Source organism: Prinia subflava, chromosome 1 (genome assembly GCF_021018805.1).
Source record: "Prinia subflava isolate CZ2003 ecotype Zambia chromosome 1, Cam_Psub_1.2, whole genome shotgun sequence".
Taxonomy (NCBI): domain Eukaryota; kingdom Metazoa; phylum Chordata; class Aves; order Passeriformes; family Cisticolidae; genus Prinia; species Prinia subflava.
Window position 1 is genome coordinate 125,029,317 of NC_086247.1, and position 26,764 is coordinate 125,056,080.

The following is a 26,764-nucleotide window of genomic DNA, read 5'->3' on the forward strand; positions in this document are numbered from 1 at the left end:
AAAAAGTTATACCTATTCAACTTTTATCTTCAATATTTATGAATGTTTTTTAACTTTCTTTAACCCTGTAGAGATAGGTATTTAAAATGACCTTTTTTTAAAAGACTAAAACAAATACTGTGTAGGAATATAAAAAATACATAGTATTTACTAGGCTTTGACATTCACTGTCAGAATATTTCATTAGCACAGTTCTTTACCAGGAAGGCCTTTATTCTCCAGCTTGTAGGCAGCAAGCTGTGGGAGGTGAGTGATGGAAGAGTCAGACCCTATTATTTAACATTTGTTTGCCAAATGGTTTCCCTGATTGGAGAAAACAAAAGTTTTAAAAGTTTTACTTTTTTATGAGTTTATTGAGCACAGAAAGACTTTTCATTACTGACAAGGAGTTAGAAATAAAGCTGGAGCAAAAAAAATTACCTTTTAATTTGACTAAAATACCGCAGATGTGGGGTTTAATTGTTGGACGCATTTGGGTTGTTGGGGTTTCTTTTTTTTTTTTTAGCATATTTTTCTCAGTGGGCTCACTTGAGACCAGAACTTTATGTACACACTGACATGTTCGCACAATCAGTCCCTTGTTACTATATTTTCTAAATAAAAAAATTTCAACCCCTTTTGGAAGTAGCAATCCATATCCATTTTTAAAATTAAAAGAAGGTTTATTATTCTCATTTACTGTAATTACAATCTCACTATATCATGTAAAAGGAAAAAGTACAAGTATTGCATAAAAAAGTTGGGCATCTCAAAAGCTGTACTTGAACCTATGCTTGAAGTGACTTCCCCTTTTGGATATATAGTATTGTCTTGCACACTAACCTTAAAATATAGGAAGGCCTCAAAAAAGGATGCTACATCTTTTTACTCACATGAAAGTTGAAGGGTTTTTTTAATTGTACTTTGCAAAGCCTTCATTTATGAATGACAGGCTTTAACTATGTATGTTGATTGTTAGCAATCAAGAAAAATTAGTCATCAAAAAGCCCTCCCAGATTTTAAAATATATAGTAAAATATATCTAGATGAAAATGTAAATGTGCATTATTTGATAGACTTTATCTCTTTTACAGATTTATTTCCTTCACCAAATATACTATTTAGAGAAGTAATTTGGGTTTTCAGTTTAATTATGTGAGCATTTTTTCATCCTTAACAATTGTACTATAGGTTGAAAACAAAATTGTGTTAGTGTCAAACATGAAAAATCCTTTGGGTGTTTTTAATGGATTCAGCCATTTATGATAATTATTCAAGAAAAAAAAAAGAAAGGAAAATGTGGCATGGTGCTAAATAGGGGAACTATTAGGGTAAGTCAACTGATATGCAGAACCAGCTGATATTCAGAATTGAAGCAGTCATTAGGAGGGTTTCTATCTCATATTAACAGACAGTAATTGCTTTCAGTGAAAAACAAAACTTTCATGGTTGAAAAGCCAATGGTATAAGTAGTTAAAACATCTGAAAAAATTTATTTTACAACCATTTTTACTTTGGCTTTCCCTGAAAGACAGGTAATTCAATTTAATTTTATGTGGGAAAGTACTTTTCACTGTTTTTCCAGTTTTATAGTTAGTGTTATACTTCAGCACAGTGTTGTAAAGTAAACTGTGAATGAAATAGTAGAAGATACCCAGAAAAGCAACCCTGTTGGGTACAAGACTCTGTATGTGTGTTTTTCTGTTTTGAAAAAAGTCTGGATATCTGCTCAGGTAGGTTATGAGCATAGCTGGGCCTGTTTGCTTCATTTTAATGCTTTCTGAGGGATAATAAGAGCTACAAAACATGTCACTAAAACATATGCAGGCAAATATATTTGCACAGAAATCTATATTTCTTAAAGACCCAGACAGAGATTACATTTGTGCCTCTTGCTGAAAGTTGTAATGCCACACCAGCTGAGCCATGTCCAATAGGGACAGCCACTAAGGCAGAGAATGACCACATGGAATTGCCTGTGGGGGTTGTGACACTCATCAAGACTGTGAAATGGAAGGTGATTTGTGATCCTGCAGCTCTGCAAGGTGCTGCATACACTTCAGAGGCCAGTTATGGGTATTTAAAAAAGACAGGTTTTAGAAAGAGTAAAAACATTTCAAGCAGACCGAATTAAAAAAAATGGAGAAAGGGCACACTAACATAGGATTAAACAGAAGTATTGGATGTTAGATTTGCTCCAGACACTGATTTTTTCTGTCATATGTTCAACATATATAAAATTTTCACTACATCACTAAGGGGTCCCAAATAAATCTGTTTCGTGATGAATGGGAAAAAAAAATTAGGTAGTGTAACACATGTGGAAGAATTACATTAAAAATACCACTGTGAAATGGCTTCCTGTTTCCTGTAGCAGCAAAATAATTCTTAGAAAGAGTTAAAGTGGAATTGTTGGTACCCATTTATATTTTCCTTTGTGTAACTGTATCCTGAAGCTTTGAAAAGATGAGTGAGTTAGGCAATATAGAACCCTCAAGAAACTGTATTAAACTGTTGTAAAGTGTTTCAACTTTTATTGCTAAGTATGGAAAACTAAAATCCTTGATTCTCTGGCTTATGTGAAAAGTATTTATTTTTTGTTGAGACAGGAGGTTATGCAATTGCAATAAACATTTTTTTAAAAAGCAAACGTAGAAGTCAGCATAATTTTGAATGTAAATTCTGCCTGTATATTTTGAAAAAATACATATGAAGGAGCCTAAGAAAATACCCTTCTTTATTCAACTCATGATTTCTCATGATCCTACACAAAGTAAACTGGTACTTATAATGGGAGCAAAATCAGCTCTGATACCCTTGTGGTTGAGGAGAGATCCCACTGAAATTCTTGAGTTTCTCCAGTTTGCTCACTGTAATTTGGGGAAGAACTTGGCCTATCCTAAGAAGCTGGCCCAGATGGCACACTCTTTTCTAGGCCATTTGCTCTAGTGAAGGTACAGTGATGTGGTCTGTTGCAAGACCTACAAGAATTACTGTAGATTCTGGCTTTTACTTTTTTCTAATGTAAGCTTTTGTGTGTGAGGAAGGAGTGGAGGCAATGTCATTGCCTATCTCTACCACACCAACTATGGAAGAAAGAGCTCTAGGCTGTACAATTGGTGAAATCTGTAATCAAACCTGAAATCATTACAGCTTGATGGATAATGTGAACAATGTGTAAAAAAATGAAGCCTATTTGCTTATAGGTAGAACACATTTGTTTATTAGAAGTATATTTGGAATTTCACAATGCAGATTTATTATAGTGGTAGCAGAAAATTAAATAATTGACATCTTTCCATGGGGTAACTGAGTACTCACATTTAAAAAGTTTTACTCACTGATTCAAAGAATAGTATCCACAAGGTCTGCACTTTCCAAGCAACAGAATTATTATCAAGTGCTGACTGCCTTTTGGGAAGCAAGCATGGCTAGTTTTGCATTGGAATGTACTGCTGCTTAAATATAAAGGACTTTTAATGCCAGTGTGAAAGCACATAAAACTAATGACCATTTATATAAAGAAGTTAATATATAAAGAAAGGTTTGTAAAATTCATCACGTAATGTATGTTCCCATCCTGCTGTGATTTGGATTCTAATACACTAACAGTGGCAGTCTGGCTTTACAGAGAAAAAATAATGTATCTATTTTCATGATGTTTAAATTCCAGGTAGCACATGCAGGAAGCATACTGGTATATTTTGGTATATTGCAGGTGACTTTCTTAGAAGCAAGTCACTGCAACATTTTTTTTCCATTCCTTACCCACATCTCAATTTTTTCTGGCAATATCTTAAGCAAGATGTATAGCACTTATATCATATAAAGTGGAGCAACCAAAAATATATTTTGCCTAAAGAGGCAAATCTATGCATACTTAAGAGAAAGCATTTTCTCAAAAAGCTTACTGGCCAAAGGATTAAATGATCCACAGTGAATTCTTTATCACTTAAGTATTTTAGATTTCCTTTGTTTTGGTGGGGTTTTTTTGTTGTTGTGGGTTTTTGTTTTGTTTTGTTTTGTTTTGTTTGTTTGTTTGTTTGTTTGTTTGTTTTGGTTTGGTGTTTTTTGGTTGGATTTTTTTGTTTTGTTTTGTGTGGGGTTTTTTTTGTTTTTTTTTTTTTGTTTTTTGTTTTTGTTTTTTGTTTTTTGTTTTTTGTTTTTTGTTTTTTGTTTTTTGTTTTTTGTTTTGTTTTGGGTTTTTTGTTTTGTTTTGTTTTGTTTTGTTTTTTATGTGAGTTATATACAATTTTTTGTTAAACCTGAGTCCCAGGACACTGCTCAGTATTTTTGGCAGGACAAGGGTCTCTGATTTGCAAAGCTAAAGTGAAAATCTAGAGCCTATCATTTTAGGGAGATAAGAGTTGTAAAGAGGGGATTACCTAAGTAAGTTCTGTGTGTCTTACACTCTTTTCTCAAGCAACCACTTCCCTACAGTTTCTAGTGCTTTAGATCTTTCAAATACCATCTGAGCAGAGAAGATCTATTTTCCAAAGTATTTATATACAATAATGCAGAGCCAAAAGGAATGTTTTAATTCCTCCTGGGAGTACTGATACAGCTCCTCTCCAGGGAAGAACCTTCATCAGAATGATGAGGACAATGATGATTGAGGTATGCACAGTGTTTGAGGTGGGTTTGGTTGTTCTTCACTTTTATTCTCTTCCTCTTGGTTGGAAAGAGTCTCTGTGGGAGATGTCTAGGAGGTGAGACTCAAAAAAAAAGAGAAATCATATAAACTTCTCTCTCAACTAGTGAAGTTTTCTTCATTTGTCAGTCTTTGTTCTAAGAGCCTTCTGTATGGAAAATCTTTTGGTTTAAGTTTATAGGTTAGCTTTTACTCTGGAAGATTCACTCGTAATCATAGGGGAGATGGTCCTGGCAGGTCTCAACATCATTTAATGAAGCTTCTCTACATGAAAGCAAATTATAAAACTGGTTTGGTAAAAAAGCAAAAATCTAGCACATGTGCTATTTGATTCTGCATGTAAGAGTAGTATCTGCAGAATGTATCTAAAAATGGGAATTTTCAATCCCAGTGGATGAAGTGTGTCAAAATGCAGCGTGTAAAATCATTTTCAGAGAAATCTTGTGTCTCCTTTACTATAATAAGCTGTGATTTATACACACACTTTGGACAGAGAGTGGTGTCTTCCATATGAAGATCTACTCACTAGGGTAATTGCTCATATGAGAGAATACATATGTTGTCTTCCATATCTGCATGGTTTGAAGAAGCAGGGACCTGTACGCAGTTAGAAGGTAGAAGAATATCTTTTTAAGCAGAAGTATCTTCAAGAACCTGCATCACTAGCTGCTACAGTGTTATGAATCAATGTTTCCAATGCTACAGTGTAATTCCTAGGCTTTTACTTTCAGCAGGCAATAATAACAAAATGATGGCAGCAACAGCTAGTAGGTAATGGTTTAGGACAGTATATAGTGTGTCTCAGATCATCCACAGGTTTTGCTGTGTCAGGTCTGGGTTTTTGGGGTGTGGATATGAGGCTGTTTTAAATTGTTAATTGTCACAGACTGTTAGAAAGCATGAACTCAATAAGCAAACAAAAGTTTGCTTTCATTAGACTGAAAAGAAGGATTCATATAGTTTTAACACAGTACTTGCGCTGCTGTGCAGTTTTGCTCTCTTGCACGTGCGGAGTTGTGAATTATGGAAATGATGATGTTGTTTGTTCCAATATTTAGTCAATTGCAGCTCCAGAAATAGTTTTAATGACATTCTCAAAAGAGGCACTCAGACTGAAGGTGTTCAGTGATTTGGAAGTATACTTTTTCACCAGGCAAAGTCTTTTAAGAGCATTATTTAAATGACTGTGAAGAGAAGGAAAATTATGAGACAAATATAGATTAATAAAGTCTGCAATATTCGGTGCAAATAAGAGGAGGTGCATTAAAGTAAACATACATATGTTTACTCTTTTTTTCTTTTGTACAAAGATTATACACAAAAGTAGGGAGTAAGGATGTAACTTATGATCCTGCAAAGCAAAGAGCAGGGTAAGTTTTCATTTTAATTCTGAGCAACTTTGAATTGAAAATTTAGAAAAAAAAGTGATATAAAAACTTCATCATATTCTGTATTAAATGTCAAAAATGTCTAAAAGCAGCTATTTCTGGGTAAATCTTGCTCTCACATGTAGTTTCTGGCAAAAAAATAGGAACCATATGGAGACCTTTGCACCATCTCCTTGCTACTTTTCCCTTACTTCATATTGTTCGTATCTCAAAAGAAAAAAGAAAAGTAAGCAAGCATTTTGAATTGAACTACATATCATTATTGTGTTCTTTTGATTTCTAGAAGCTTTTGTTCCATATTAGTTATTTAAAAAATGTCAAAGATTTATGTTTGAAAGAAATGTACTTTCACGCAACATTACTCAGAAGTAGCAAGATTTTTGCTTCTATTACTTTGCATCATAGATTGCTTCATTTTTAAGTAGATACCTGTGTAGTAGTTGTTTTCTGCAAACATTTGATCATCATTTATAGGAAGATATGCAGTTAAAACATTTAATTTATCCAACTTCACTATAGATTAATAGTGAAATAAATTTAGAAATACTTTGCTGATGCTAGGGACTTTTCAAAGGTAAGTGTTGGAAATGGTTAGTGAAAGTTGAAAACCTGAATATTGAACAATAAATGTGAAATTCTTATGCCCTTTTTGCCACAAATCATTAGTGGCTATTGCCAGAACTCATCAGTGTGGATGTCAGGATCTGAAACCCTTCTGTAACTACCAATAGAACATCAGCAATCTGATTGATTTTCAAAAAAATTTGTCTGGGGATTTACATTACTGGTATTTACTATATGTTCATTTCTGTCGAAAAAATGTAGGTATGTCAGCTGTTGAACTAATCCAAGAAAAAAACAGGTGCTTCTTACACATTTTACCTTGGATTCTGACCCTGCCTGGTTACTAGAAAATCTTTGTGCCATAGACATCTCCACCAGTCTCTTTCCATGTTCTGTGATCAGTCTTTTTTTTTTCCCTAGGCATGTATCAGAAGTAAAAACATCAAAATTATCACTATTCATATTCTCCACACAGGAGTTTGATCCTGTGTTTTTTGGCTTGCTTCAGCTCTTGATCTAGAGAGAAGAAAATAGGAATTCTGGTGGGATATACAAATGTTGGGATTAAGAACAAACCTTTCCTTACAGTAAAGCAGAAGTAACTTTAGAGGGTGGGGAATAGTATGATTAAGATTTTTTTTTTAATAAATCTTAAACTGTTTTTAAACTTGGCAAAAGTCTGAGTCTTCAAAGATTTGTGGAACAGCCATTTATAACTCTGAATGTCTTTCCAAATGGAACCTTCTTACATCAGTTACCAACAAGCATTTGTCTAACAGGAGATATTAAAGATGCTGCCTGGAGTTTTTGAAAAGTGGTAAAAACATTTCCAAGAAAAGGCATGACCTGCATCCCTCAAAGCAGTGTTTAACTGCCTACATTACTTGACATCCGAAGAACAAAGTTTTCCAAGAGAGAGACTGATAAGGTACAAATACCTGCATGTAGGCTACATCTTCTGAAAGTGTGCCAGAATTTGTCTGGTAGAAGGCGGAAGACAGACCATATACATTACTGTATTTTTCATCAAGTGGTTTGTACCATCTGTATGTATTTTATGTGTGCCTTTTGAGAGGCAAGTAGTCTAACTGAGTTCCCCCTAGGCTTTGTTCTCTGCCTCTACACCTACCACTTGGCATAAGATGTAGCCAGTAGAAGAACACTAAGGTTCTTGGGACCTTTTTCTTGCCTTAGTTGCAACAGCTGCAGAACAGATGTAGGCTGATGTGAGTTCTGCCAAGAATCTCTTCCAAGTCTCCCACCCATTTTCCACCAAAGAGGAGCTAGTCAGGTGATATGAACAGAGTCCTGAAGGTCAGAAAGAGATGGGAGTTCCCAGTCTTGGCTTTATAGAAACTGTTAAAAAAACAACAACCGATTAGTAAACCTAGATTCTTTCTCTTTGGAAACTAAAACCACCCCGAATCTTAAAACTAAAATTCCAAGCAGTACGACATGAATAGGACATAAAAGGCAACCTGTCCAAGAACCACAACAACACTGCAGTGAGCAGGTCAGATGACAGCAAGAGACTCACGATCACCTAACTCATATCCATTTAAGTCTCTTTCTAGATATATTTTCATATCTCAAATGCATTAAGCAAAATACCATTGTCTTGCTGGCCATATTTTTGTTGAAACAAATTTCCTGGGATTCCAGTTGCTCTGTTGCATTAACCTCAGCATGGAGAGGGAGTGAGCTTTCTTTATCTGTCCCAGGTTTCTGTGTACTTCTCCAGCTTCTGCTTTCAGCAATGTTTGAATATACCATGTGGTTTTTAGTGTATTTCAACTATTACAAATCTAATCAAAGATATTCTCAAAAACAAATAAAACCCTGAAACTTTTCCACTGTGTCAGTATGCTGGTGGAATCTTACTGCTGAAAAAACTATGCCTGTCAGGCATTTAGAATCCAGCATTGAATTAAAGGTAGTATCAGGCACTGGAAGGAATGTGTAAATAACCAATAGTCCAAGAATGCTTACATTTGCACAGGATCTGTGTGGGCTAACATTAATATCAGTTCTGAATCCTCTCTATTGGCAAAGATAATGGACCTGTGCTACTCATGCAGCTGTATTTCCCTTTCCTTATCCCAGTACTCCTCCCTTTCCCTCAGTATCCTAAGAACCATTGGCTCTGAATGTTATGAAAAACCATTTGCTGTACAGCAAACCTGTTTTCCTCATGGAACCATCTTCTTGCAAAAATTGCTGATGTTACAAGTCTCAGTCACTTACAGAGAACAGTATCTTCCTGAGAGATGTTTGGATGGGTACTCCTGAAGTTTTTCCCTTCAAATATTCACAATAGAAGTATCTACCAAGGTTTTATAGCCTTGACCCCTCTTTCCAGAGGGTATCCAGACTTATGTCTTCATTTCTAGTATTTAATTTTTGATATAGTATCAGTGCCATATGTAGGTGTATTACTTTTATTTAAGGACAGAACCTCTAGTCGGGAAAGCAGTGAGACATGGATCTTTCTTACAGCAAGCACTGACATGGGAAGACTTCTTGGCTTATGGCCTCACACAGGCACAGGATGACCAGGACAGTTATAAGAGGACTTTAGAAATTAATTGCATGAAATTCTTTTCTGGTCATGCTGCAGATAAGGACTGTGCACACCAATCTGCTTTCAACCTCTATGAAACACATCTGGCAGTATAAGAGTGGTGAGCCAAAATGGCAAGAATAGTGATTTAGGTATCTCTTTTCAGTGATTCAATGGAATAGGGATATAGGGACTTAAGTATTTAAATTCAGGTGATCTACTAGTATTTTGACATTATAACAGGATGGCAGACAAGGAAATTTAAAAGAAAAAAACCAATGCACATGTTCCTGAAACAGAAAAACTTGGAGAGAAGTTACAGAGACTCTAGTTTGCCTATAAGTATAAAGGAAGAAATGTGAATTTCTAGGTGTAAGGTGGTTTCAAAATATCAAGTTTTCTATGTTGAGTTTGGAAAAGTCCTGGGCCCCACAGTATTGTCAATGGGCCTGCTATCTAATGTGGTCCAACCCTAGGAAATCCCTACTCCTCTTGTGGCTGAACAACTCCCAGATCCACTCAACAACTTTAGTGGATACCCTCAGTCACACAGCCAGCACTACATGTCACATTTGAAGCCAAGTTCTGTGTGTCACGTCAGCAAAAGTAGAGGTTTGGTGATATGCAGCCATTAGCTTTAAAACATTTTAAATTCATGACTATAGCACTGAGTCAAGCATCAACAGTTCTCATGAAAAAACCCCCAAAAAACCCCAGAGTTCCCTTGCAAGTGACTGAGTGACTGACAAAAAGTGAAAACATTCTTATACCTTTATAGAATGTTGATTTGAAACCAGACTCACTGGCCAGTTGGACAGGCTCAGACATGCCGATGATTCATCTGACACAGAGTCCCAGGGAGTGATTTTTTTGTGAGCCAGTTCATTTGGATGTTGATGCACGTTTCTATTTTAAACAGCAGCTGAAGTGTGAATTAATCTGTGACATTTTTAAGATGGTCTGTGAAGCCAGAATTTGACTAATGATACTTGTAGTGATTGTACAATACTGCTAATTTTGGATTTATAGGTGTTGTATCATACCCAAACTTACAGATGTCTGGTCTTTTTCTTCTTCTTTCCTTCTTTTTTCTTTCCGCACTCTCTTTTTTTTTTTTCCCTTATAGTTTGAACATTCATTTTTTTAAACTGACTTCACTGACAGCAATAGAATGACTGTCACTGAGCTACTGAGTTCAGTAGTTTGGGTCAGGACCAAATATACCTGTTTCTGATAGTAAAAGGAATTATGAGGATGATAATGAAACTTTCAGCAAAGCTCCTCTGATTGTGGCCAAAGTATTCCCTAGGCAATGAGCTTCAGTGGTAGCAAATTTCCTATACTGATACCAGCTGTGCCAAAAAGTTCCTACCTGCACCATGGCACGAGTAGGAGAAGATCCCATGGGACATGCTCACCATCTTCTTTTTGGCATGTGTTCAATTTCTTATGCTTTGTCTGTTAGCTTTCCCTGTAAGTATAACTGGACTAAACTTTAAAGTGTCTGCTGTAAAACAGCTTTGGCTTAAGGTATTACTGAAATGATAGGAGAGAGAGATTCTTGAAGTAATACTCATCATACAGTAATCAAATGATACATATCCTGTACTGGTTGGATGCACTGAGAGTTGCCAACAGTGGGAAAGAATTGAAGCTTTGCAGAAGATCTTCAGAGAATTGTTGGAAAATGAAACACTGCAAGGTTTTAAGCTAAAGTTTGATGCATGTGAATGGAAGCAGCAGCTCAAGTCTGCCAGAATTACTTCTGCTTTCCTGATTTACAGCAAATGATCCATAGGAATGAAAGCAGGGGTGTGTTTCAGAGAGAAGAAAGTTTGAAGAATGTAACTTAGCTTATTGTTGTCTTTGGGCTTGTTTTCTATTTAGCTGTACACTTGTCATTACATCCATTTTTACTTTTTTTTTTCAGATTCCCAAGAAGGAAACTACAAGACAGAGGTCAACAGTAAACCCAGGAAGGAAAGGACAGCTTTCACCAAGGAGCAAATCAGAGAGCTAGAAGCAGAATTCGCTCACCATAACTATTTGACCAGGCTGAGACGATATGAGATAGCAGTAAACCTTGACCTCACTGAAAGACAGGTACTGATAAAAAATAATGGACTTTAAATGCCTGCCCAATACATACCAGAGATTAGTAGTTCCTCACAGTAAAGCTCCTGTTTATAATGCTAATATTTATGTTGATATGTCAGATTGCACGTTTTCAGCAAAATTATATACATTTATTATCTCTCTGCTATGAAAGCAATTTATACTTCTATATTTACCACTTACAGATTAATTAACATCTATTAGGCAGAGATGGAAGATAAAAGCATAAGTAATAGATCTGTTAGATGGGTGCATGTCTTTTCTAATGTGTCCACACTGATGTCATTGAACGGGGGTAGGTCCCAAACACTGTATGCACAAGTAGTTGGTTTGCCTGCATGCAACAAATACGAGCGTCTTGGTTCAAAATATTTCATATTAAGTATATGCAGTGGCCATTAATGCAGAGTTTCTGAACATCCTGTTTCCAGATGGCAGCAAAAATGGGAATGCCAGCAAAACTGGGATACATGCATTTTAAACCCCTTTATCTTGCCCTGCTCTGTGAAAGCAGAGATGATGGAATTTCTTATCACTGTTATTGGTTTCCTGCTCACAAAATCCTGGTCCAGGAAACGCTTCTGCATGTGCTTAAATTTCATCATGCCTGTTGTCACATTGATTTCTAATGGAAATATCCATGTTACACATGCATTAAAATATTTCAGGATCTCATCTCTAGACACTAAATAGGTAGTGAAATCACTTTTCAAATAATAATTATATCAATGTAGACATCTTGAAAATGTGTTTTAGTAAAGTTTAGAATATGTGCCTCAAGTATACAAAATTTGATGAAACACTTCCTACAGTTCTAATATTGAAATGGGAAGCTTTTTGCCCACTGATAGTCATTCTTTTTTCAGGAATCAATATGAGATTGAGGGATGGTTTTAGATGCAATCAGTAAGACAATGACATAGTAAAAAGTAGAGAACAAAACAGCATAATGATTTGTGAAGTCTACATATAAGAAGATCTGCAATTTTCTTGAGTTTCATTAACACCTGCCATAGGTACATATATCGAATTCAGCAAAAAATCCAGCCTTTTCTAAAAAAAATTAACACATTTACTCACAAAAGCAAATGCAATAGCTTTTTGCCTTGGAAGTTTCTAGACAATGGCTGTGCCATTGAGCTTTTCAAGAAAAACACAGCAATTTCTTGATTGATTTGACCACCTTGCCAGTTTTATACTGGGGTAATTTTCAGTTATGTTTCAGTAGTTATGTTTCTGAAGCACATCATTTTGTATCAAACAATGGATAAAATTTTGCCTTGTTTCATTTCCACTACCTACTCTATTTAGATTCACACCTGATTTTGACAGCTAAGAGGAGAAGGAATGAATTCTTGTCTTGGTGACAAAGGTACAGTCAGTATGAAACTGAACGATAAATAAATTAAAAAAAAAAAATCTGCTGGACAATTTGACATGAATCAGTCAGCTGAATATATCGCTATATTTAATAATGGTGAATCTGGCCTAGAATTTAAGTGTTCTCCCTAATAAATGCTATATTCTTTTCTTCAAAGATCATGTTGAGTAGTACAAATAAATGAGAGAGTTCACTGTCCCGAAGGAAATAGTTAATCTAAAAGCATTTAGCATACTGAAAAGGGGACAGATAAAGATCGAATATTGTTTCTGAAGGAGAAAAGGCAGCCCAGATACAAAAACACAGAGAATTTATTTAAGTCGTGGCAGTACTTACTGTTCTCCAGCTGTCACAAAGCATCAGTTTTAAGCATTCTGCTGATTATTGTGATAATTTCTATAGAATTGTCATTAGTCTATTTAATTATGTAATCTAATCCTTCTCTGCTTCCCCAGATTATCACAGACTGACAACTGAGCTCCTTGAGATAACTCCCTTTCTTCCTTCCTTCCTGCCTTCCTGTTTAACACCACCATAGAAAAGGAAAACATCAAGATTTTTAGTTTGATAGAATCCAGTTCTGTATCTTCCACTGTAAAATGGTCTGAGAAAAGGAGAAGAAGAAACAAAGGAAAGCATAAAAACTGTATTGTTAACTAAAAAAATGAAAACTGAGGGGAAATTCTGGACATATTTTTCAGTTTCTGAATCATACTAAGCCAAGTAATGTTGTAAAGTACAAATGTCTCTTTTAAAGCAAATATATTGCCTTGATAGAAAAATGGTGTAAATAGCATGAATCTGGCTATAGGTTTCCATGGTATATGGCAGACTTCTGAAGCTGAATGCCATAAATCAAGACTTGGCTCTTCTTGCATACTTGTTTTACATCAGTTTTCCTCCAGTGACTTAAAAATGTACTTCAGGGGGAGCATGGTGTGACACTAATATTTCTTTTCTCTCCTGTTAAGAGAGGGAACTCTCCTTCAGGATCTGTCTTTCCATCATTACCAAAATGAATCATTACTCTTGAGCGAGATAACAGCACTTACTTTCATTCTTACTAGTGTTACTACTTTTTTCCAAACTAGCTGTCCCTACAGAGGAGATCGTATTTGATACCTGCCTTAAACAGGTGCAAAAAATTATCTAAAATATATTGATGGAATCATCCACCATGCCCGCCCGCTTTCCTGTGAGACAGCATTTTTAGAAAATTGCTGTTTGCGGAACCGTTTTTCTTTAGTATTTTCCCCCAAAGCTGCATAGCAGAAAATGCTATAGTTGATAGGTTCTTTGTTGGAAAGTAGTTATAGTTCCTTTGTTTGAAATAAGAGAACACACAAGTGATAGCCTTGATCTCATCACATGCTGTAGGCCTCTTGGTGTTGGGAGATTTCTTGACCTCTCATGAAACATTGAATTTGCATACAGAGAAATGAAACTTGCTTGAAATAGTACAATGGCAAAAAAGTAGCCACTTTTGGGTGAACTAACATATCTGCCTGGAAAATAGGTTTGAGAGCAGATGTAACCCCGATGGAATTATGTGTTTAGCATTATTTTTTCACTAGGATTTAAAAAAAAATTACAAGTGTATTATTCAGAGACAGAAGAACAACAAAATAATCTGGGGAAAGTATTGTTGAGTCATCCTAAAGCTACAACTTTCAGTTATTTCTCAAGATGTGAGATAAATCATGGAGCCTATTATCTTAAAAAATCTCTATCTTCTTCTTGACTACAGTGATAATTTCTACCATACGCCACAGATTAAAAGAGGTGCTGACCAACTAACACTTCATAATTACCTTTCTGGCATTTAAACAAGCTGTAGAAAAAAACATATGTCTAACCATATTTAAAAAGCTATATAAGGGTATTAAAGCTTTCTGCAGTCATCAAAGTAAGGCTTCATTTGACTTTTGAAATAATTTACAAGATCAGTTCAAACATAAATGATTCATGGAAGGCCATTTCACAAAAATAATAGTGAAAAAAAAATCCCTAACAACATATGGCTCAGGAGAAGGAAATAATCCTCTCACTCCCTAAAAAGGAAACCTGAGTTACAAGACTGGATGAAATGAAATAAGTGCCTCAATTGCCTAGATGTTAAGAGTGCACTTTGAGAGCATTATAAGCACATCTGGTGGTAGGATGGCTCTATTATAGTATTGTAAGTATTCCAGAAATATAGGTACATATAATTCTTGCTCCCTCTCCTATAGAGTGCACTCACAATCCCAGATCAGGCAGCACTTAATAATTTTCAGCTGGCAGGCCTCTATTATATTTTGAAGAACTAGTTAGACTAAAAACTATCTGAGCTCCCTAGATATTTGTAACCTTGACAAGCGCATTCTTGGCTTTTTTGTGCCTCCAGATAAACTTGGAGAAGGCTCCATGCAGACTTTTTAATATCTCACTGTGGGATGAGGAGAGGAAGCAGCTGCAGTGGGGTATCAGAGGAGTGGCAAAATGGACATTTTTATGGAATTGATCCTGCCAAATATAGAAAGAGTAGGAGATCTTTCCATCTCGCAAGATCTTTTTGCATGGAGCTAATCAAACGAGTAATGTTGCAGTTCTCCAGGCTAGCTAAGGTTACCGGAATAAACAGTCCAAATATGTAATGCTTCAGTTTGCCAACATAAACGGAAAATCCCACCTAGTCAGATTGAATTCTGCTGATGGCAACGGGAGGTTTAGTTCTTCTCAACTTTAATTTCTAATATCTGCCTAGAAGCCACCAATCATTTATAAAAGGCCTAAAGCCATTGATTTTGCATAGGCAAAGGACAGAATTTTGTCCAAGTGAAGAAAGCTTTTGTATCAAGTGTTTGGCTTCCATGCATATGGTACCAACATGGAATGAGTCACAAAGAAAGAAGCTTTGTGGTGCCTTTTTCTGCCAGAAATGGAAGCAAGCAGCACTATTATTTAAATTATACTTCGGTATAGTACCATAACCCACACTGTAGCACCACATTGTTAAGACCATGCAAATACTACATGAAGTTTACCATTAGAAAAGTTTTCTCCAGACCTGGTTACCTCGAAGCTTCATGACAAGCGACTTGATTAAAATACTTCCCAGCAGTACAAAGGTCCAGGGAGGCTAATCACTGCATTTTTTAGACTTCACTGGTAAGGTAAAAGTGGCTTCACTTGGCCACCCAGGCAAGAAAACAGGGAGTTCAATATTCCTCCATCATGTGTTTGTTCTGCACAGCCTCTGGAAGTATAACAGCCTTTTTGTGCATTACATGGCATAGTTTTCTACTTTAGGGAGATCATTTTCTGAGGTTAAGTGGTGAATAGTTTCAAACAAAAATCAAAGAAAATCAAACAGTATTGATAGGACAGGCTTGACCATATCTGTCTGTCATGCTGTCACATCTCTGAAAGGCAGCTGCTCATTCCACACTTCCATTTGCTAAGCACACTCTATCCACACTATAATAATGAGTTTGTGTGGCTTGAAATCCTTTAGATTTTTTTGTTTATTTAAAGTAACACTCTTAATAAAATAAAACTTTGATGTTTGTCTTGAACAATATGAATACCTGCAGTAAGACTTACTGTGCTACCTCTGTTCTTTCTCAGGAAAGAATGCAGCTAGAAAACTTAGTTATAATTTGTGCATAATTTGGATTTGTACAATAATTATTTTTAAAAATCACGTAGCAAAAATGCAATCAGGATATTTAATTTGCAATATTGATTGAATTCAAACAAGCCATTCGGATGCAAAGATACATGAGCTTCAAGCTGTTAGTTGTGAATCGACCCTACACCTGCAGAGAAACCCCATGAGGTACAGGGTGGGGAGAGACCTCTGCCTGTGCCAAGAGGCATATGTGATATAGACAGGAACATTAGCAGCTCATACAGCTGCTTTTGCAAAGTGTGCGAGGCACTGCCAGCACTTACCCCTGCTCTTTCTTAGACTCAAGTTGAGAAAGCTGTGGCTTCTTCTGTCAACTGTTTAGCAAGAGAGTGCTAAATTTGTAATTTAAATTTATCATTTGTTGTCACTTTAAGAAGTAGAAGAAATCAGTGGAGAACCAATGATTTTGGATAGTTAAAAATGAACATGTAGAATAAAAGAGATATTTTTAATGCAGGCCATTGAGAAATGCTGATCTGTGCAAAATGGGTGCAAAGTGATGCACATTACAGGTTTTTTTATCATGAAGTAAAATACTCTACATGTGAGTAATTCATGAAAGTAAATGTCTACACAAAGAAGAGGAAAGTTTAGCTAGAAATCATCTTCCCCGAAAATTAATTTTCCACCGTTTGTTTATTTTGTAGATTTGGAATCACACAATCATAGAATCATGGAATTGTTTGGGTTAGAGTACCTTAAAGATCAGCTAATTCCAACTGAAATGTTCACTAGACCGAGTTGCTCAGATCCTCATCCATTCCAGTTTTGAACACTTACAGGGATGGAGAGTTCACAACCTCTCTGGGCAACCTCACCCTCACAGTAGGGATTTTCTTCCTAATATCTAATCTAAGCCTACCTTCCTTCGTCGTAAAACCATTCCCTGTTGTCCTATCACTATATGCCCTTATCAGAAGTCCCTCTCCATCCTTGTAAGCCCTCTTTAGGTACAATACATATGTAAAGAAATGGATGAAAGTAGGCTCTAAAAAGATGTATTACAGGAAAGAAAGTAGAGGGAGTTTTAGCAGCAGCCCCACAGATTGCCTTTCTTTGCTTTTAACCAAAAAAAAAAAAGGAAAGACTAATTTTACAAAAATTACATCCTTAGATTATGTAGAACAGGTCAGTAGGAGGAAGGTACCTGAAATAGTGTAGAACTTCCTGCTTAAGATATGTTACCTGCAAAATATGCTCTAGAGAGGTTTTGATTCAGGAGGTTTAGCTGTCTGATCATGAAATCAGTTTTGAATTGATTGGTGGAAAAGGCAACTGTTCTTTGGATGGACTAGAGGGAGGTAAACTGAGTGCTCCCAAAGATCTCTGAAACTGGAATGAAGTACTGCTATCTCTTCTGTCCTCTGAAATATAATGTCTATTCCACCCCTGTTCAAACGTGGGAGGTAGAAAGGAGAATGTATCACCTAAGAGTACCAAAATCTCAACTGACTTTTATGTAACGATAAACCAGAACTCACTCCTACACCTTCCTGGGTGCCAAAAGCTCCAGCTGTCCTTTGTGCACCTGCCAAAACCTCCCCTTTTTCTCAACAGCTGCTGCAAAGTACTGGTACACATTCAGTGCAAAGTTCTGTAATGTAACACGGAGCAGATCATTTTAAATAAGTGAGCAGGTGACTTAAGTAATTTTAATCACAAGGTTCTGGTACCACTCATTAATTTCCAAAGAGAAGTCAATTTTCTTCAAGTGATGGATTTTGGAAAGATTTTATAATAACTAAGAAGACATTTAATACTAAGATTTATTTAAACTAGATTTAATCTCAAAAATATATTTGAGATTTTTATGAGAATTTCTTTGGAATAGAAAATGGAATTCCTTCAAGTCATATTCTATGATTATTTTTTTGTAGGTTGTACATTTATATTTACTTCTATGGGGTTCCAAATAAACTATCATGAAAATAGTATCTCTATATACGCAAAAAAGGTAAGCTTCAGCTGTATAACACCAGGGATTTCTGTAAAGTTCAGGAGTTTGACTTTCCTTAAAACTTGGCAGCATAAATGTACTATCTAAAAATAACAGGAATGTTTTCAAGGCCAAAGAAAGTTTAGAAGTAAACCTCATTTTCTTTTCTAATTTCAAAAACTCAGGGATATTTTTTGTTGTTCCTATGTTTGTCTGTATTAAAGGAAAATAAATTGAAAGTTTTAAAAATAATAAAAGCAAAAGAAAATGGACAGTGGCTGACCCAGACAGAATGCTTTAAAGGCATGATGGTTTGGTCTTCATGACATATCATTTAGGTATGTTAAAACATGCAATTTAGGCTACTGACTGCAAAGACTCTTGCTTAGAAATATGGATCTCTTAAAGCAAAAGAACAGTTACAACTGGCACAACACACTTTTTTTTAAATTTTTAAGACTCTCTAGATATCAGGCCTCAAATTTTAACCTCTTTTGGGACTTATGCCACTAAAACCTGCAATAGAAAACCTGATTTTAGGAAAGGATTTTCATGTCCAGAAAATAGCTTTTATAAAGAGAAAGTATTTTTTATTAAAAGAATAAAGGGAATAGAATAAAGTTAGAATAAATTAAGGTAGTTTGAATTCAGTCATTAATTTTTCAGTCAACTACTCTTAAAGTTAACATAACTGAAAGGCTCTGCTGAAGAAGGAGCATTAAATCAGAAGTTTAAGAAATATTTACATTTTTAATCAAAAGGATTTGTTGATGTCCACATCAGGAAGTTATATTAAAGATACACATGCAACCCAACACATCCTATGGCCCTTAAGACTACTAAGGACCTATATATCATAAGTATGTAATAATTATTTTGGCAATGTAGACACTAATAATGTCAGCCTCCTTGTTTTGACTCCCCTCCTATGATTCCTACAGAGCAGACCTTAAAATAGATTGGTCACAGCAAAAACATTTATCTTGTATATCAGTTGATACGCGATGAGAAATAATTTACTCATATCTTAAGTAACAGTGTAATCATCAGATGTGGAGATGCAGATGCTAAACAACTTGTTGACTAAGGGAAAAGAAACAGGGCTTTCGTGCCAGTAAGCAGATGTGCTCAATAGACTGGCTCATTTAGAAACAGCTGTTAATGCTACCATCATCTTTAATATAGCTCATTTCCCGCCACTTCCTTTGTTTTCTGTGCATCCATCTGCTTGCTCTGTACACTCAAGTTGTGCTAGTCAAAGGGTGGAGAAGAGGGAGTGTATTTCAATAAACAGTAGGCTATCAGGACCTGATTCTGGGAGGTGGTGAGCACACTACGACACTGTTGGAGTTAACTTAGCCCTGAAAAATAACATTAAAAGCTTTGTAAATGGTATTAAGTTTGTTACAATAGATATTTAAGCTTCTTTAAAGGATATAATTTTTTGCAAAAGTTGTAATTGTCACTACTACTTCTTCCAATGGGGGAAATTTCCAAAATTTTTCAGGTTCACTTCAGTAAGGATTTTTTTTTCTCTATCCTTTATTTTTATTTTAATTTTTCTTTATTATTCTTTCATTCATTCAGTCACTCTGTCACTCTTGATCTATTCTATTCTATTCTATTCTATTCTATTCTATTCTATTCTATTCTATTCTATTCTATTCTATTCCTTTTATTTTCTATCTTATTTCTTTGTCCTCTCTCCTTTATGTTTCTCAGGATGTTTTGTTTTGATTCATGTTTTATACAAGACCCGAGAGATTTTAATCAGTTGTTGTGTTTAAAAGGTATGTTTTTCCATGATTCAAGATAGACTGATGCTCTGAATTTCTTCACACAAAGTTTGCTTCACTTCCTTTCCATTACTAAAATATCAATGGATCACATATCAGTAACAATTATACCCTCTATAACTGGCTCTTCAGTTCCAAAGGAAGTTCAGAATTCCAAAATCTTAATTTGATCTCTAGAGGAAATAACAAGTGAAGTACCTGTCTCATATTATTAACACATGAACACTAAAATCTTCTTTATTTAGAGTCTATTGAGCTGTATGAAAAAACTCATGTTGACATTAGTGTACTTTAGATCAGATCAAAAGTGGACTTCAACACTTCATAATGGAGGACATACAGAAATAGATATTAAAGGTATTTTGTGTATATAGAATGTATTCCCTTATTTAAGAGCCCTGAGGTACATTAACACAGCAAATGGCATCAAAATAAACTCACGATATTTTCAATTATAAACTTCACTATAAATTATTTCTAGCTTTTGAGAATAATCTTTGACATACTGAAAAGGCAATTGCTTATTTTACATTCTATAAGTAAATCAGATGGAGTTTATTTAAAGTAATAAACTAAAAAAAAAGCCTTTCCCCCCCTTTTAAACATTGTTACCATTTTCTCTTCGTGGGAAGGCTGTATGTCCTTCAAATGTATATTTCCTCCTTCGAGATTGTCAGGGTTACTCTCTCCCTTCTACACTCAAGAGAGTGCATGCAAAAGTAGCTAGAGTTGTTTCAGCCCAGCTTTTCCCAAATGCATGTTTCCCATACAGTGGGTCACACACAGACATAGCATGCTGGATCCTTGGAGGAGTATGCAAATGTTCTCTTGTGCTTACTCTTGAAAAGGGAAGCCATCATCCCTTAACTGATTTATATCAGCCAATATGCAGATACTGACCTCTGCTTATCCCTGGTGGAGGCACTTCAAGGCACGATCTTACCAGCTGATCTGAAGGTTGGTGATCTGAGAGAAGAGGTACATCCCAGCCTGGATCCAGCTACTCATTACCTGGGAGCTGGTGTCAATCTTTTGGGTGTAATGCTCAGGGAGACAGACTGCTCTCCACCCTGCTATGTGAAGTGGCCTGAATTATAACAAGCGGAACAAAAATGTATTGTCATAAAAAATAAAAACCAGAATAATTTATTAAATTACAGTAGAAAACAGTCAAGAAATGTCAGCTGAGCAGATGTGAGAATTAGTTTTGTCTGTGAGAGAACAGAAATTAGCACCTGTAACAGAAGCCAGGTGGTAATCATCCTGCTCACTCCTGTCCCACCCAGGACAGTGTCTGACTGGTCATAGGAGTATTAGCTTCAGTTTCTCAAGTACTCAAATGAACTGATCGCACCCAGGAGGCCTGGATGCCTCCTGTTCCGGTAAGTTAGAGTAGGTTGCATCCAGGCTGTGCACTGAAACTTTTATTTCAAATGTATCATTGTCATTTTTCTTGAAACCATACAATATACATTTTTATTTCTATACATTATTACTCTGTTCTAGGCTTTGAGTGCTGTGAATTATTCTGTGAATGTTCAAGGACATAAAATACCCAGAGAATCGCTTGGACCTTTAAACAGTTACTCCAGTCCTGTAATTTCTTCTTACCAAAGAAAATTCTCTTGGCACTTCTTTCATAAGAAGTGTGATAATATGCCGTGATAATGGGTCCAATCCAAAGTGTGTTATTTTTGGTGTTTGATTTTTTCGGCTCTGATGAGTTGACTAGAGGAAAAGGTGTCCTGTGCTTTAGGGCTCTTAACTAACCTGGAATCATTTTGCTCTGTTCCCTAGTGATTTGCTTTAACAGCTCACTTTAGCTTTAACAGGAATATAGAGTATTAAAAAAATAACCTCTCTTTCTTCCTATACACATTTACAAAGATAGTGACACTATCGCACTATCTATCAGTTCAATTGTAGTAAGATTATAATGTAAAAGTCCAAGTGATAGTAAAGGTTAAAAACTGTGAGGTTTCCTGGATGTGTAAGACAGATTCAGCAAAACAGCATTTTTGTGGCTCTATTACTCATGTTGTACAATATGTCCTGCTGTGCCTGTTGCTTGCTGATTCTTTTAAAACTCTGAAACACATTCTGCTAAACACAGCAGAGGATATACTAGCACTGCAAGCTTTCTTGTTTTTTTTTCCAAGTTAAACGTTGCAGGCATTGTTTATTTTTCTGTGGAACCTTCATCTGAAGAGCTGCACACATACACACAAGATTTTTAGCAACATTAACTCTAAATTAATCAAACTGAACAATATTTTATTCAAACTGTTCTCAGTGACAGTACTTGAAGCTGATCAGAAATCAGCCTTTAGTCTGGTCTAATATATTTTACAGCTGCTATGCACATCTTTTTTCTCTAATTTTCTTTTGCCTATTGAAAAAATATTGTGGTTTGCAGTGCAAATATTTTAGGTTTACTTTTCCTTCATATATTTCCTTACAGAGATGGGGAGGAGGAGAGATGACTTTCAGCTGCAGTAAAATCTTGGGGTTTAATGTGACTTAAACACAGATACATTTTTAGTCTTCCATGTTATTAATTTCTTTTTCATTCTTATCTGAAATAATTTGATAATTTTGAATCAAGTTTATAAATTCCTTACCTTCTGACTTTGGGGATATTTATTTGTCTAAAAAAATTGATCAGGGCCTATGGTTAAATGTCGCAAAATAAAGGATCAGTTGACTAGAATAATTTGAATACATTTGTGAAACAGACAGGGAAATCTTAAGCTCTTATAGTAAGAAACGGTCTTTTAATACTTCAGCAAGTTTAAAAAAAAGGCACCTTTGAAGTGCTGCACCTGACAATCATCCCCAGCTTACAGAAACAAAGCAGAAAGCAATGCCAACTTTTCAGGCAAGTTGCTTTGCAGAGTAACTACCCTCTGATAAAGGGTTCTCTGTTACTCAATATGTATGTTCTTTCAGACAGTCTCTTGATGGGAAACATTCTGTCTTTGTTTTTCTTCCTGAAAAATGACATAAATATATTTTTCAAAACTATGTGATCTTTTTAATGTTTTCTAAAGGGCTCAGATATGTTCCTACAGAACCGTCTGTAGCAGATGGTCCAGCTATCTTCTTAGAGTAACCCCTTTTCCTCCCTTGCAGTCATTATTCCCAGTGTTCACATCTCATCCAAAACTGAATTGCCTGATCTTCAGGGAAAGCTTGGTAAGCTCTTTACCATCCAAACAGAAAGGCACATTAGAAAAATCTAATTCCCAAGCGCTGTGCTACAGGTAGAAAGTTCATGTTTACCTTTAGTGACCCCACCATTATTTTCCTGTTTTGTCTTTCTCCTGTGAAGGTAAAAGTTTGGTTCCAGAACAGACGGATGAAGTGGAAGCGTGTAAAAGGGGGCCAGCAAGGGGCAGCAGCCCGGGAGAAGGAACTGGTGAACGTGAAAAAGGGCACGCTGCTCCCCTCGGAGCTGTCCGGCATCGGCGCCGCCGGGCTCCAGCACACCGGGGACTCACTAGCCAACGACGACAGCCACGACAGCGACCACAGCTCTGAGCACGCACACTTATGATACACACAGAGTGTCCCAGCCCCCTTCTCAGGAAAGATGCTTTGCTGGCAAGCCTTACACAGGCATCGTTTACTTATGCAAGTGACTCTGGCAGTGATCTTTAAAGTTGTTATGGAAAATTCAGGCTTATTGTGTCTGCTTTTTTCAATTCTTAGATGGTTTACAGTAAGTGCCATGTCTTAAAGGTGCCTCAAGAGTGGAGAAGCGGAAGACAAACTTACTTTGAACATTCCAGATTTGTTTGTCGTTTTTTATGACAGCGGGCAGGTATTTTTGCTTAAGCTTGCACTGAAAATTACATTGCTCTCAAAAGACGTTATATTCTGAAAACCACAGTGCCACAAAATCACTATCTAGTGGATAAGAAATGTATTTTAACTCTGTATATATTTACCTTACAGCATTTTCCTGTCTTCACTAATTTTTAGCAATGCATTCATATTAGCTGATGGCAATAGTCACTCATGACAATAAATGGCTTTCTGTCTCTATATCTTTGTTTTGTTTTTCCAAAGACATACAATACATGCAGATACTTTTGTTCAAGTAGAGAACAATACAATAGTGTCTGCTAGGACACATCCTTGTATGACAGACAAAACAAACCTTATGTTGCATTTACTATCAACTGCTGCTAATAGGGTATTATTAAATTTACCTAGCTCCTCAATTCTTCCTATCTTATAACTGCAAAAAGTGATTTTTACTATCATAAGGATAGTCCAGTAACCTGCCAAAAATGCCACGATCCACTCATGCTCAGTGGAAACTTTCCAAAGGATTATTCATTTCGACTTTGTCATAATTTAGTACATTGATAAATGCTGACATTCTGCAGAAATGTTGTTGCTTCACGTTCAGTTTGAAAAAACAGCAGATAAACTGAAAGTTAGTATCAACTGCTTATGTGGGTAGGAATCAAAATATGAAGGTAATTCTATATTGTGTCCCATGTGTAAAATCAAGACACATTTTCTGTTATAAGCTTTTGTGTACATACAGGCAAATACCAAACCCCAAAATTTAATGCAAACTATTGATTGTACTTTGTAAAAAAATATGTTTAATAAATAATCCTTTTTAAATAACTCTGGTTTCTCTAAAGTGATTTCATAGGATTCTAAAAATTATTTCTGCCCAAGCAGCTCTGTCTCTTTCGTTTCTTTTGGAATGTCTTCTGGGGACAACACAAAGCAGTTTTCAAATTTAGGCTTTTAATCTTGGATAAACCTTCTGCCTTGATCCATTTGGGAAAATCTTTCCTTTAGCAGCAAAAATTTAACTAGCAGCTAATGAAGTCTTCAGCCAAAACCAACAAGAATCTGTTCAACCATTTTTCCAGATTTAGAGCAAACGTAAAGGGTTATTTTGTTGAAGCTTGTGGAATTGGATGAAAGGGAATAAATATAAGGAAGGGATGCATACTTATATTAATCATGCCTTTGTTCAATAAAGTTGCGTAGAAGAAAAACCTCAAAACATCTCCCCAAAAACTCAGAGATTAATTGGACTGGGTAGTGCAGTGCGATAGAAGGAGATGAGTGAAAAAAAGAGGGAGCAAGAAATGTGCATATCCTAGCAAATACTTGTGAGCATCCACTGAAACTCTGCTACGTAGAGCAGTAGGGCATCATTAAAGTTAAACGCAATCAAGAAATCTGTGTCTATTTTCCAAATCCTTTCCACTGTAACTTTGATCTTTCTAGGACATTAACTGTTGTCGTGACCATTTTAGTTTAAAATATCCCAGCAATGGGTAATTAATTTCTTAAAAGACTCCAGAGCATTTTATTGATTACAGCAGTAAAGGGGCTTTGCATTTTTTTCTCTGTTTTTTTCAAATGCCTTTGTCTTACAGAAGTGCTGAGAACAGGAATGGGATAAGAGAAGTAAGCTAACTATTGTGAACTCTTGATATTTTTGATTTTATGTCTGGATGGGAAAGGCTTTTTGGGTTTTGTAGGGATTATCAGAACAGAAAAAACAATGATTCTCACTAAAGCTTTTTACTCTTGGCTATTTTTTCCTCCCTCTTAAATGAAATATAACTACATTTCAAAATGAAAAATTACAATGTAAAGCTGAAAATAAATACCTTTAATTTTCAAAAAACACTCTTTAACCACAGAGATTTAGTAAAATATAATGTGACTTGTTTTCCTAGTAAAAGAGAGAGAAAATGTCTTCCAAGTTCTCTGCTGGCCAAAAATGCCTTTCAAGGATTGCAGAATTGTTTATTGCTGTCTTTCATGAAAAGTTTACAACTGCATCTGAAAACAGATCAACCAAGTTGGAGCAGACACTTTACAAGTGGAAGCGCTTTATTTACATTACCCGAAATGCACCAATGTGTTCCTAGCCCAAGGCATTTTGTGAGGTGTGTAACTCTGTATGTGGCACAGGGATTGGACTGGGTTACTTGCCATGGGGAAGCAGTGAGCTTTTCCTATTGAGAAAGATAGTATTTTTCCATTTTCCTAGTTTTAACTGAATCTGCTGAGATTTAGAGTTCATGTTGAAGAGAGAGAAAGGTGCAAATAGATTTATAATGCTAGGAGATTTTTTGTTGTTGTTCAGGTAAGTGAATGAACCTTGAAACAAAGAACCAAATGATGTAACTTTATATTGCAGAACAAAATGACTACTAAAAAAATTGAAATCTTCCTATGCTTTAAAAGCAGCTCAGACTTTGAAGATGGCTTTAAGGTGGTAACTCTAATTTCTCAGATTACTGAAAGACCTCAGGTGGCTTTAAACCACTGTTTGTTGGTACACCATTGGTGTGCACACTGTGGTGCAGAGATTCTGCATGAACACAACTGAACCTATGAAGTCTAGGCAGAATGATCTTCCTACTGTGGTCTTGAAGGAATTTCCTTGCATGCTCAGTCCCACAGAAATACAGACATGCTTCTTTTGGATTTCAGCCAGCTCGTACTCAAGCCACACAGAGCAGCAACAAATGCCCCACGCTTTAGCACCTCTTTGCAGGTTAGCAGGTCTGCTCAGGACTCATCAGTGCAGATGGTGTCTCATCCTCTTCCAAAAACTCTCTTATGGAAGCTCCTGGGATCGACCACGTGTGGTAAGATGCTATGACTTTGTATCAAAGTTGTTGCATAGTTTTGTTGCTGAAAACAGACATGAATAAAGGCTTTTGAATTC

The 26,764-nt window shown here is 35.9% G+C and overlaps 1 protein-coding gene across 2 annotated transcripts in view; it reads left to right on the forward strand.

The window, feature by feature from the left end:
* Positions 1-24,090, forward strand: part of MEOX2 (mesenchyme homeobox 2) — a 52,675-nt gene extending 28,585 nt beyond the window's left edge. For both annotated transcript variants that reach the window (XM_063411344.1, XM_063411335.1), the window contains 2 exons: positions 11,073-11,245; positions 23,375-24,090. In XM_063411344.1, the coding sequence (XP_063267414.1) occupies positions 11,073-11,245; positions 23,375-23,599 (398 nt within the window). In that variant the 3' untranslated portion in view covers positions 23,600-24,090. The remainder of the gene's footprint in view (positions 1-11,072; positions 11,246-23,374) is intronic.
* The last annotated feature ends 2,674 nt before the right edge of the window (positions 24,091-26,764 follow it).